Raw genomic sequence first — 13,651 nt, forward strand, 5'->3', positions numbered from 1 at the left:
TGCCATGTTGAGCTAATTACAGTCCCCGCCCTTCCATCCCCAGCACACCATTCTCTTTTTTGCCCTCCTGCCTGTGCAAATGCTGTTCCCTTGGACTGTGGCTTCACCTATTTGTTTTTCAAAACCCAGGTGTCAGCTTTCCCCAGTGGGCCAGGTACACTTCCTTCATCCTTTCCTCCCATAGTTGTCATTGTTTAGTGGGAGCCCCCTGAGGGCAGAGCATGTCTGAGTCACCAGTCTCCCTGGCACCCAGCATAGGCTTGGCATAGAATGGGCACCTCAGAAATGTTTGTCTATTGCACAGTTTGTCTAAAATATTTGAAGTCAGCTTTTACTTCAAGCACCTATCACCCTCCTTCTGCCTTCCTAACCCATTTTTCTCATTCTTTCTAGCTTTTTTCAAAACGTAGTCCCCCTGTATGAGTCTCTTGTGTGCCTCCATACTCCCCCTCACTTTTTAAAAAAAGATTTTATTTACTCATTTTTAGAGAGATGAGAAGAGAGGGAGAAAGGGTGGGAAAAAGAGAGGGGGAGAAACATCGATGTGCGAGAGCTACATCGATCAGTTGCCTTTTGCAGGTCTCCAGCTGAGGGCCCGGCCCGCAACCCAGGCATGTGCCCTGACTGGGAATCAAACCAGTGACCTTCTGGTTTTCAGGTTGGCACTCATTCCACTGAGCAACACCAGCCAGGGCTCACTTTTGCTCAGACTGTTCATGCGCCCCATCCACACCCGCCCAGCATCCCACACGCTCCTGACAGTTGCAGTACCACATTTCTATCCCCAGACAGCGGGTCTCAGCCATCTAACAGTTCTCACCACCAAGAGCATTCTCTGTGCCTGGCCCCTGGCCACAGCAACTGCCATCCTGCAGTCTGCTTTATTCAAGAGTCAGATTTATTTTGTGACCATGTTTCATTCCCCATGAGTTTACCTTCCTCGAGAACGTTGGTTTCAGCTAGACTTATTGTAGTGATCATTTAGCAAATACAAATATTAAATATTATGTTGTATACCCAAAACTAATATATTATATGTCAATTTTATTTCATTTTTAAAAAAGAACATTGGTTTCCTTTAATATGCTTGCATTTTTAAAAAGGATATCATTTGTATCATAGGATCATAATCATTCATTCATTCATCACATGTGCCAGGCACTGTGCTAGGTGCTGGAAAGTCAAAGCTAAAAGAGGTTTTTTGCTGTTGTGAAACTCACAGACAAATGGGGAAAGAGATGAACATCAGCAAATTATTATAAGATAATATCAGTATTGAATAAGAATATTGAATGAATTAAGAGAATGGGCACTGGAATTATTTGAGTGATTCCATTACTTAAAGTGATACGTGACTTATCCTTTTTGGTTCTGTACCTTGGTTTCTTCAACTATAAAATGGGTAGAATAAAAATGGGTAGAAAAATAGAGCTTTCACAAGGTTGTTGTGATATTTAATCAGGGGTTTGTTGTTGTTGTTATTGGAGTCGGGCACTGTTCTGGATATAGAGGATAGGTACCTGGCACCTAGTAAGTGATCAATAAATGTTAGCTTTAATCACCATTATCATCTCTGCTTAGGCCTCGTAGGAGAAGTAACATTTCAACTGGCGTCTTAAGAATAGGTCTCTACTAGAACAAGGGCAGGAAAGGACATCCTAGTAGAAGGAATAGCCTGAGAACAGACACAGAAGGAAGAAAGAAAGGGCATGATTTTTTAGAAATTGAGGTGTGGTCCAGCTGAGCTGGAGGACAGGGTATGTGTAGGAGAGTGGTGAGAGATGAAACTGAAAAAATAAACTCAAAGTGAAGGGTTTTGGTCTTGTTGTTAGTGTTTGGACTTAATCCAACAAATGAAATGGAACCATCAGTAGTTTTTATAGAGGGCTTGTCACAATTTAAACTGTGTTTTGGAAGAATCCTTCTGTGCCTCTGTGGAGAATGAACTAGATGGGAGGTTGGGGAGACCTTGGAGGAGAGAAGAGGCTGCTGACGAACCGGCAAGAGATGGTGAGAGCAAGAACTGCAGTGGTGGACGTTCCAGAGGTGGATCCACAGGGCATGATGGCTGATGGAAGGGTTGTAGGCCTGGAGGGGTGGGGAATAGCAAGGGTGTCTGGCGGATGTTGATGTCACTTACTGGCCGAGAGAATATCAGAAGGAACAGATTTTTCTTTACTTATGATTTATTCAAGGAAGGAAGGGTGCTTCTTCCTGATCTTGGGAGCATATATTCTAAAACTCACCAGTCTATTCTCTTTTAGGCTATGAGCCCTTTCTTTACTCCCGAGCCTTATAAATAGTCAGCTGCCCCAAACAAGTCATTACTGATTACAGGCAGTCAGGACAGGAGGTGGCTGTATTTATTTCACTCTGGTGTCTTCTAGGAGAGAGAGGTGAAAGTCATGTGTTTGTTTTCACCACATTTGCTAGAATGGATGCAGTTGGACTATTAGCTTCCCTCCAGTGGTAACAGACACATGAGCTGCTTCTCTCCCAATTTCTGTAGAAAACATGTTTAATTAAAAAGTTTTTTTTCCAGTTTATTTCCTACTTTTAGCCAGTTTCCCACAAAAATGTCATTCAGACTGTTGGCCAAGTCAAGGGATCCTGAACCTTTCCTAGTTGTTGGGCTCTAGAACGCCACTGCTGCCATCTTCCTATCTCAGAGTTGACCTGGATCTAGTTCTAGGTGTCTGTGGCTGAACAGCTGTCTGGGGCCCCTGCTCGTGGCAAAGGTTTGCTGGGCAAGATTCTGTCCTTGTTCAGTTATATTTACAAATACCCTGGATATAGGACATCATGCCCGGCACTAATTAACGTGGCAGGACAGTCCCCCACTCCCATAGAATTCTGCCCTTTGTCTTCTATTTCCAGCTTCCTCCTTTCTCTGTCTTCCTTCCACTTCCTTTCAACCAGGAATTGTTCCTAGCTGGTGAGTTTCCTTAGTTTAAGGGATGAGACACTCAAAGTTCTTTTCTTTCCACCCCTTTTCCCATGAACTAATCACATTTATAACCCTCGCTCTTCCAAGGCTCTTAGATGTTTCAAGTACATATACTACTCTGGTGGCCAAAAAAAATCAGTCTGTGTGTCTCTGGAGCTGGGTTGGGAGAGGGTGGGACTACTTGGACTGAGCGGGGTAACTAGTTCCTTCTTTTAGGAAGCACCATTGAGAGGATGTCTGTTATTTTCAGTGAACAGTTGACCCCACACTATTAAGAGTGACCGTGGATACTGTCATTTTATGGACCATCGTCATTATAGGACACTAGCCTTGGACCATCAATTACACTTTACTGATTTCTAGGCTACTTTGAAACTTCTGTTGTAAACTAGGCCTCTCTAGCCTTGGCTTTAGGGTACTCTGTTGTCTTAAACCATCTGAAAGGGAATAGCTATTGGTTTTTTAGAAAAAAAATCAATTTTTCCCTTATGACAAAAAAAAAGCACGTTCATTATAGAAAGTTTAGAAAATACAGAGAAGCAAAGGTATGAAAAATCATCCATAATTCTACAACACAGAGAAAACCACTGTAAACTTTGTGGCCTAGACTTTTTAAAAAATGTGTTTATATGTGTATTTCTTTAATTTTTATTTTTATTGAGTTTATTGGGGTGACATTGGTTAATAAAATTGTGCATATTTTTAAAATAAATCATAGTATATATCTCCTTTATAATCTTCACTTAATAGGATTATAAACATTTTTCCATGTCATTGCAAATTTTTAATAACATCTTGTTTAATGATTCCATAGTCGCCCATTTTATGTACAAAATGAGAACATTATTAATAAAGTTAATAAGATTTGACAAAAATAATAAACACATATCCTAAAGAGAGTACATAAGGAAGGGTGTTATAAGAATAGTGATGGGGATGTGCTTTCCTTGGAGCCTGCCTCCACCCCTCCTTTTCTTGGGCATGTACTTTTGCTCTCTCTCTCCTAAACTCTAAGGGTGCCCCCAAGACTTGCAAGTAGGGGAACAGTGGGCAGCGGCAGCTCATCTCAGACTAACTCCCGGAACCTGTCTCCAAGGCCCTTTTCTCTGAATTTTCAGTGAGCTAAAAGTAGCCCCACCTTGACCCGCTTCCTGTCACCATGACTTTTACTTCTCAATGAGTCCATGCAACCCCACATGGCTGGCTCACTTCTTTCCTATGACATTTCTAGGGAGCGAAAGCAGCACCACCTAGGCTTTCCCCTGTTGCTTCTCTACCCTAAACCCTTCCTTAGTTTCACTGTCTCCAGCTTTAACAAACATACTCTCAAAATAAAAAATAAAAATAAAAATAGTGATGGGATGTAGGCTTAATCAATTGGTAACTTAAATAGGACATGAATGTTAATAGACTTGATCCCTTTATTCACCTTTGGGCTGAAGTTTTGTAAAATCTTCCTGGGTCTGAACATGTTACAAGAAATATTCCTGTGGTATCTCAGGTTACTAAAGGTAAATGGTTTTGACTTCCTTGTTTTCCTCTCATTGGAATTCAAGCCAAGAGGCTCTCTGTGTGAGTTTGCATAGCACCTTGTATATCAGGAGATATTTGGCAGGTGATTATTTGAAAAGTTATGGAAAGTTTATGCCACACATTTATTTCTTTTTACAGGTAGTGCCTTCCTCAGTGCTATTTTTCTTGCCTTAGCAACATACCAATCTCTGTACCCACTCACCTTGTTTGTCCCAGGACTCCTTTATCTCCTCCAGGTAAGCACTTGCTGGTCAGAAGCCAGGACTCAGTGATATTTAATACATGGCCTAGTCTCTGCTTGAGGGAAAGAAGAGCATGGCTCAATGAAAGCAGTGGGACTGGGTCCCCAATTCACAGTTACTTGCTTCTACTTAAAAATACAAATAAACTTGACTAACTTTAAACAAAGTGGACCTAATCATTACTAAACTCTAATTCTGCATATCATGACAAATGTGTAAGTGCATTTCATTTTATATACTGTACTTGGGATCTACCAACCATCTTGCATTTCCCTTTTCTCACCTAATACACATGGATCCCTCTATGAGCTCATTTATTTAATTTTTCTGTATAACAACACTCACCCTGTAAGGTTCTTGTAGGGATTAAATGTAGTGAGTACGTGTGATACAATCCTTGGACCATGGTGGTGATCAATACATTTTAATGGATGAATACAAATTGTTAACATTTCCTGAGAGCTTACTACAGTCAGGCACTACACTAAGCAGTCTACAGGCATCATTTCAACCTCTTAAGAACTTTATGGGATAGGTCATATTATTAGATACGTATTGGTCTAATATTAGCCATGTTGGGCACATGAATTGCAACTGGAATGTTGAGCAGTTTAGTCACTTGTCTAAGGTCACATGGCCAGCATGTGACCGTGCTGAGAGGTAAACTGAGGCAGTCTGATGCAAGAGGCAGTTCTCTTTTCTTTCTTTTTTTTTAAAGATTGTATTTATTTACTCTTAGAGGGGAAGGGAGGGTGAAAGAGGGAGAGATATATCAATGTGTGAGAGATACACCTGGCCAGTAACCCAGGCATGTGCCCTGACTGGGAATTGAACTGCCATTCTTTTGGTTTGCAGGCCAGTGCTCAGTCCACTGAGCCACACCAGCCAGGGCTAATCATTTCTCTTTTCTATTTAAACAAGAATACACATCTCCTCAAGAGCAAGGAATTGCTTGTGAGTCTGGCTCATCTAAATACATTCTCAGAAGAGAAACATTTTTTGAAAGCATAGAGGGGCCAGTGTCAATATTCAAACCAAGAAATGTCTAATTTCAGAGCCATTCTTCTTAAGTATAAATAGGCCATATAGTTATCATTTTAAGTGTTGATGTATCTGGTCATACATGGTTAGCTTGATCTGTCTCCTCTTTGGGGGTTTTGAAGTGTGCCCTAGTTGTCACTAATATAAATAGTATAGAGATTTCTTTTTCTTTAACTTATTTCCTTAAGATATGTTCCTTGAGTTGAATCATTGGACCCAAAGATGTGAGAAGTTTTATAGTTCTTATTATGCAAGACTGGATTGTTTACCAGAAACCCAGAACCAGTGTGCAGCACCACCATAAGTATCTAAAGTGAAGTGAACCACTTCTTCCCAGGATGCCATTGGCTTTTTAAATTTGACTTACGATTGCTAGTTTAATAGATATGGCACCCTACTGTGAAGTTATTTTGCTTTGGTTTTCTTTCTAGATTCTTTTTAAATCCAAGCATTTTTCCACATAACAATGTGCTGTTTGTATTTTCTTCCTTTCTCTCTACTTTCTTTCTGTCTCTTTCTTTTTTTCCCCTGCAATTTATTCTTTAGAAAATCTGAGCACTAATGGGAATGCATGCAGCCAGAATTTTTGTGCAACTATTTATTAAATCAATACTGGTAAAAATATACTTATTCATACACAGGTACTGACTAAAAATTTTTTAATGTTTATTAAGCTGGTTTTGTGTAAATATTTAGAAATTGGCTTTTTAAAGCTTTATGTAAAATACCTTTTGTTTAAAACTCAAGGAAATTTCCTCCTGACAGCAGTGATCAGTGAAATCTAGCATCTCAGCCAATTACTTTCTTCAGTCCCTCCTTCTACCAATATTTACTGAGCACCTTCAGTGTGATAGACACTGTGCGAACCTCTGCAGTTATAAAGCAGCTGAAGCTTGCTGAACTGGGGAGTGCTGCAGGAAGACTGTGCTCTTTGTGGTAGCAGTCTTTGTGGTAGGTTGGCGTGAGGAGGAGCTGAGTTTGGGAAGGTTTAGATCGTCATATTGGATCAAGTCAGAGGGGTCGATTGGGGCCCCAAACTCGTGTTAGGGGAAATGAAGAGATGAGTGACTGGATACAAAATTCCAGAAGGTGGAATTAGCTGTGCTTGGCAGCCATCTATATGTGAGGAGCAGGACTAGGAAGAGTTTGGGATAAACTTAAGGATCCCATTTATGTAGAAATTAAAATCCCAGCTCATACTATATTTACATGTTTTTATTTTAACTTTTTTTAATCCTCACCTGGGTATGTTTTTTATTGATCGAGAGAGAGAGGAAGGGAAAGAAAGAGAGGAGACAAACATCTATTGGTTGCCTCCCGTACATACCCTGACCAGGGACCGAACCTGCAACCCAAGCATGTGCCCTGCATAGGGATGGATCCCGCAGCCTTTTTGGTGTACGGGACGATTTCCAGTCAACGGAGCCACCCAGCCAGGGCTACATGTTTTTATGTAAGTGTATAAAGTGACCTAAAAGGCAATCGGGCTTTGTGAGTCATAGCATGGCATTTGGAAAATCAGTCCATCACATCCAGGAAATAAACCCACCTGTTTAAATATGAGAGAGGGAACAAAAGAGGATTGTCCTTTAGGGCTGAATTCCTCAGTCACCATTAAGTGGACCCTTTAGGCCTGAGTTTCACAGAGATCCCTAGGCTCCTGGGAGAGAAGCCAGAAGTAATGGGTGGGAGCTATAAGCAACTCAGTATAAAGCAGCAGTTCTGTGACAGCATGGGATGTCTCAAGGGAGGTGAGTTCCCTGTGAATCACCATGTTTAGGCCATAGGCTCAATGGCCTCTTGTCAGGGAGTCTGAGCTAAGCATGGGTAGCTGGACCTCATATTCTTAAGCCACAAATTAAAATGGATTTGATAACCAAAAGAGCATACCTGCTCTTTTATTTTATTTTATTTATTTATTTCTAGAGAGAGAGGAAGGGAGGGAGAAAGAGAGGGAGAGAAACATCAATGTGTGGTTGCCTCTCATGTGACCCCCCATTAGGGACTTGTTCTGCAAACCAGGCATGTGCCCTGGCTGAGAATCAAACTGGTGACCCTTTGGCTCACAGACCGGCACTCATCCACTGAGTCAGACCAACCAGGGCACACACCTGCTCTTATCACTATATTTCTCTCACAGTTTTTTCAAGCCCTCCCTAGGCTTATGCTTCCCTCGAGGAATGGTTGTGTAGTATAGCACATAAATGCGCAGGCTTGACCGGTGTATCTTGTTAAGATGAAAAGCAAAATAGCTCCTCAAAGACTAATGGTCCTATGTCAAAAGAACAGTGGAACCAGCTCAGAGGTGCTCCTGGCTCTATACTTAGAATATTCTGAGCATCAAGTAATTGTAAAACACTTAATAAATAAAAATCCGTGTGTCCATAGTTATGCTCAGAAAAGGGGTGAGGAGAGAAAAAAGTATACATCATCATTAGATGTGGCTGTTTTACCTATTTCTTATTCTGAAAGTTAATAATTAGAAGGAAAGAACCAAGTAGTTCTCTGCCTTTTAAAAAGGAACTATAGTTCCTGGCCGGGTGGCTCAGTTGGTTGGAGCATTGTACACCAAAAGGTTACGAGTTCGATTCCCGGTCAGGCATGTACGGGAGGCACCAATCAATGTTTCTCTCTCCCTTCCTCTCTGTCTAAAATCAATTTTAAAATATCCTCTGGTGAGGATTTAAAAAAAAGTCATTGTCATGAAAAAGACAAAGGTGAAAGTACTGTTCAAGACTAAGGAGACATTATAACCAAGTGGAATGCAGGAATATTGGTTGGATTTTGATTTGAGAAAAACAGTTCTAAAATATGTTTGGGGGACATTTAGAATATGTGGAAGATACATTAGATATTAGATGATGATAGGGAATTGATAATTTCTTGGATGTGATAATAGTATTGTGGTAGATAGGAGAATGTCCTTATTTTTAGGAGCTACGTACAGAAGTGTTTTGGGGAGAGGTGTCATGATGTGTAGAAAATTTATACACTGAAAAATGTATACACACAGATAAAAATGTGGCAAGGTGTTAATATTTAATCTAGGGGACAGATAAATGGTTGATTAGTATATTCTTATAACATTTCTGTGTGTGAAAATTTTATAGTGAAAAGGAGGGAAATAGAATTACAGGCTCTGAAGTTTTCTTGGCTTGAATACTTAATAGCTTTGTGATTCTGGGCAAGTGACCACTTCTCTATGCCTCTGTTTCCTCATCTATAAAATGGGGATAATATAATAGTAGCTACCACAGAGGGGTAATACCTGTCAAATATTTAGAACAAAGTATGATAAGAATACAGTAGATACTAGTTATGGCTATTAGTGTTTATAGAAAGGACAGGGTCACCAGTTTGAAGGTATAAGGGGTGATAGGGGAAAAGAAAATATTTCATTTTCTATAGTCAAAAGAACTGTAAAAGTTAGTTTGTATGTACTTCTTTGCCACTACAAGCCTGCCTCCATTCTGCTCGTGGAATTTTTAGAGGGTCGATGATGGACAAGCTAATGTCCAACCAGTGGTAGAGGCAAAGCTGTTTTTCTCTTTGTGAGAAAAGAGACACAGGAAAGTTCAGGATCAAAGGCAGGGCTGCAGCATATGACTATCCAGTGAGTCAGTCACCTGTGAGAATGGCAGTTTGAGTCCACTGGTCTCCTCCCCCTACTTTACACTTTCTCTGACCTTGGCTTAGGGCCTAGTTTCCAAATGAGAGATAAACCTAAAATGTTATGATCTGAAAGCATGCAGAATAAAATAAAACAGGACCTTGATACCAAGCTGTGAGGCTGGCAAAAGGAGGCCCATGGTGCAGTCAGGGAAGTTTCTAGTTCCCTCCTTCCTTTTGCTTGGGATTCCAAAAGCCTTGGACGCCCTTAGATGGCTTGTGGTTCTTATTTTCTTTGAAAGAAAGTAACAGAAACCAGGGGAAAATACTTTGTGAGTGCTATTACGGTTTTTGCTTTAATCCAATCTAACCTTCTCTTGTCTTTGAACTGGAAAGATTAATCCTGTGATTTGTATACTTTCTGGAGTCTGGGGTAGGTTACATGGTACTACCAAGGGAGCCAAACCCAACCAGGCCTTTCTTGATAATGGGGCACAAACCCTAGACATTCTCTGGGGCTATTTAAAACTTTCACATCTTATTTTCTCTTTCCCCAGTAGCTTTCTGCTGTCTCTGCTACTTCCCAAAGGGGATTGAAGCAGATGTGGCAATGCTGTAGCTTCCTTTCTTTTTAGAACAAATAAAAATGAGCTTAAGGGCATGATCATGCATTTGCAATGAGTCTTATCCTGGGTCTCATCCGTGGATTCCAAGAGTTTAGGTATAAAAAATTTTGAGGGTTTTTTTTTAATAGATTATATGAAGACATGTTTATTGACTTTATAAAGAGGGACAGGGAGGGAGAAAGAGAGGGAAAGAAACATTGATTGGTTGTCTTCTGTACATGCCCTGACCAAGAACCAAACCTGAAACCTAGGCATGCACCCTGACCTGGAATTGACCCTGTGACCCTTTGGTTTGTGGGACGATACCCAACCAACTGAACCTTGCCAGCCAGGATGAGTTTCTTTCTTTAAAAAAACAACAAAGAAGAAAGTTTCTTTTTTTCCTCTTTTTTTTATTTTGTTTTTCAATTACAGTTGACATTCAATGTTATTTTATATTAATTTCAGCTGTACAGCATAGTAATTAAACAATCATATAATTTACAGTGTGATTTCCGCCACCACACATACTGATATTTCAAATACCTACCTGACACCGTACATAGTTATTACAATATTATTGACCAAATTCCCTATGGTGTACATTACATCCCCATGACAATTTTGTAACTGCCAATTTGTACTTCTTAATCCCTTCATCTTTTTCACCCAGCTCCCCAACCCCCTCCCTTCTGGCAACTATCAGTTTGTCCTCCATATCTATGAGTCTGTTTTTGTTTTGTTTTGTTTCTATGCATCATATAGTACTTGTCTTTCTTTCTCTGACTTATTTCATAATACCCTCTAGGTCCACCCATGCCGTCACAAATGGTAAGATTTCATTCTTTTTTTATGGCCAAGTAATATTCCACTATATACATGTACCACAACTTTTTTAGTCCATGTATCTATTGATAGGTACTTGAGTTGCTTCCATATCTTGGCTGTTGTGTATAATGCTGCAATGAACAGAGGGGTGCCTATATCTTTTTGAATTAGTGTTTTGGAAGAGTTTTTTGTTGTAGTCAAGACCTTATTTCAAGAGTTTCTTTGAGTTTATTCTGATAACTGACTTTTTTTCTTTTTACAACATTGTTCTAGAAAGAAAATAATTTCTGTATAGAAAAAGCTTTTCTCCCTAGTGATTTAGAGAGTTGGGGAGAAGAGAGATAATTGTACATTTCTCCCTTCCTTATTATAGTTTGTTTTTTCCTGAAACAAACTGAAAATCCTCTTACTTCCCTAAATATTTTTATACATCAGCAACAATGTGACTTTGGGAATATAACTACTGGTTAAATTTTTCAGGTCGAGAGTACACATAGTCTGTGGACCACATCTGGCCTATGAATATGTTTTATTTAACCATAATGTTTTATTTTTTTAATTAATTGTCAATGTTTTAAAATTTTATGTTAAATATTTATATTTTTAGCCTCTTTTGAAAAATTTGAAAATCTGTTTCCTTTAGAAAAAGCATACTCTCTTAATTTTACCACAGTCCCTATGCTTCATCTCTATTCATTGGTCACCTCCCTGGTCCCTGAGAGAGAGAGAGAGAGAGAGAGAGACACACACACACACAACACACACACTATGTTTATGTCTACTACAAGGTCTGGAAACAGTGACCAACCCAGTGTCAATGAGTATTCTTGGGGCCCAGATCATGATCCTAAAATACGGTTTACACATTAAAAGAAACCAAGGCTTCTGAGAGAAATGGCTAATTGTAGGTGTAGGGTAGGTAATGTGCAGGATGATCCTGGAACATTGACATACCACATAACATGGAAGCAATAAAAGGCTGGCTACTGGGGCCATCGCAAAAGGACTCAGGCTCCAACTTGGAGAGGCTTCCATTGACCAAAGGTGGGCAAATTTGAGCATTAGGAAAAGAATTGAAATGGATCAAAACCTATGAATATATATAAGTCCAGGTATTCATAATGATATTTAAAAGAAAACCTAATTAGTCAGATTAAGAGAATTGACAGGGAACCAATTTATTATCTTGAATTCCAGATAGATAAAAGGGAAAAAAATCAAGCATTTATTTTCCATTTTCTGTACTGCTAGGTAACCATATAGTACGTGACAGGAAATGTCTCTTTATGAAATTATTCCAGCTTATAAATGGAAACAAAATGATAGGATAGTATAATTTTGCAACCCCAGTTAATCTAGGCATTGAGCATTAATAGCTACTAACATCAAAAAAACAAACAAAAATTGCCCTGGCCACGGTGGCCCAGTTGGTTGGGTATCCTCCCACAGATCAAAAAGTCACAGGTTGGATTCAGAGTCAGAGCACATGCATAGGTTGCAGGTTCAATCCCTGGTTGGGGCGTGTGCAAAAGGCAACCAATCAATGTTTCTTTCTCACATTAATGTTTCTCTCCCTCTCTTTCTCTGTCTCTTCCCTTTTCTCTAAACCCTCTCTCTCTAAAAGTAATGAAAAAAATGTCTTTAGGTGAGGATAAAAAAATAAACAGAAATCCTGCCTCCTGATGAAATAACACACTGCTGCCAAAGTTTTGCCAAAGGGATTAAATCCAAAATTGATCAAGCCTCTGGAACCAGCTGCCATTTGTAAGAAATACTTAACACAAAGTGTGTAATTAGCAAAAACCTGCTTGTAGGATGTTCAATAGGTTAAATGCCCCAGGTTCTTCAACAAATGAATTGTAAGGAAGAAAAGAAAAGAAAAAAAAAGACATGGATGGGAGTGAGGGGAGAGGAGGACCTGTAAATTAAAAGAGATTTAAAAGTTGAGTAAGCCCTGGCTAATGTGGCTCAGTGTATTGAGCTCTGGCCTGTGAACTGAAAGGTTCGATTCCCAGTCAGGGTATATGCCTGGATTGCAGGCCAGGTCCCTTGTTGGGGGCATGCAAGAGGCGACCAATCGATGTTTCTCTCACCTAAGATGTTTTTCTCCCTCTCTGAATCCCTCTCTTCCCCCCTCTCTAAATAAAAGTTGAATCAAATTTTTAAGAAATGGCCAACACTAAACTATAGTGTAAAGGGATGCATATTTAGATGGAAAACCATCAAGAAATGCAAGGAAGTGATGATGCTTGTTACTATAAAAGCCAGGATATATGTGGTTACTTTGAAGGGAAAAAGGGATTGTGGTTGGGACAAGACACAAGAGAGACTTAGGGAGTTGCTGGAAATGTCCTTCTCTTGACCTGGGTAGTGGGTTGTAAGGATGTTTGCCTTATAATCACTCACTAAGCTATATATTTGTTTTATGTTGTTTTCTGTGTTTTATTTTACAATAAGAAGGTTTAAAAATTGATCAGAATGTTTAAGCACCATTCTTTCGACCTTTCTTCTTACATACTTTTCATTTTAAGTCAGCATTTGCTTTTGAGCAAAAGAGGTGGGTAAAATGAATCCTCATCTGTTCATTGGGAAATTTGCAATCTGGACTTGTAGATTAAGTTTGGTTCTAGGGTTTATAAATAACAAGCCATCAAAGGATTCCTTGAGTTTCATTTCTTTTCTTTTTAAATATTTTTTAATCCTCATCCAAGGATATGTTTATTGATTTTACAGAAAGAGAGGAAGGAAGAGAGAGAGAGAGAGAGAGAGAGAGAGAACATTGATGTGAGAGAGACATCAATTGGTTGCTTCCTGTATATGCCCCAACTAGGGATCAAACCTACAAC

General features: G+C 39.6%; 1 protein-coding gene across 1 annotated transcript in view; it reads left to right on the forward strand.

Annotated features, from left to right (window-relative positions):
- Positions 1–13,651, forward strand: part of PIGU (phosphatidylinositol glycan anchor biosynthesis class U) — a 91,186-nt gene that overhangs the window by 46,742 nt on the left and 30,793 nt on the right. Inside the window, exon 7 of the mRNA XM_054573860.1 lies at positions 4,619–4,716. Within this exon, the coding sequence (XP_054429835.1) occupies positions 4,619–4,716 (98 nt within the window). The remainder of the gene's footprint in view (positions 1–4,618; positions 4,717–13,651) is intronic.

Source organism: Pteronotus mesoamericanus, unplaced genomic scaffold (assembly GCF_021234165.1).
Source record: "Pteronotus mesoamericanus isolate MK-2021 breed Mesoamerican mustached bat unplaced genomic scaffold, CSHL_Meso_final contig_25, whole genome shotgun sequence".
Classification (NCBI taxonomy): domain Eukaryota; kingdom Metazoa; phylum Chordata; class Mammalia; order Chiroptera; family Mormoopidae; genus Pteronotus; species Pteronotus mesoamericanus.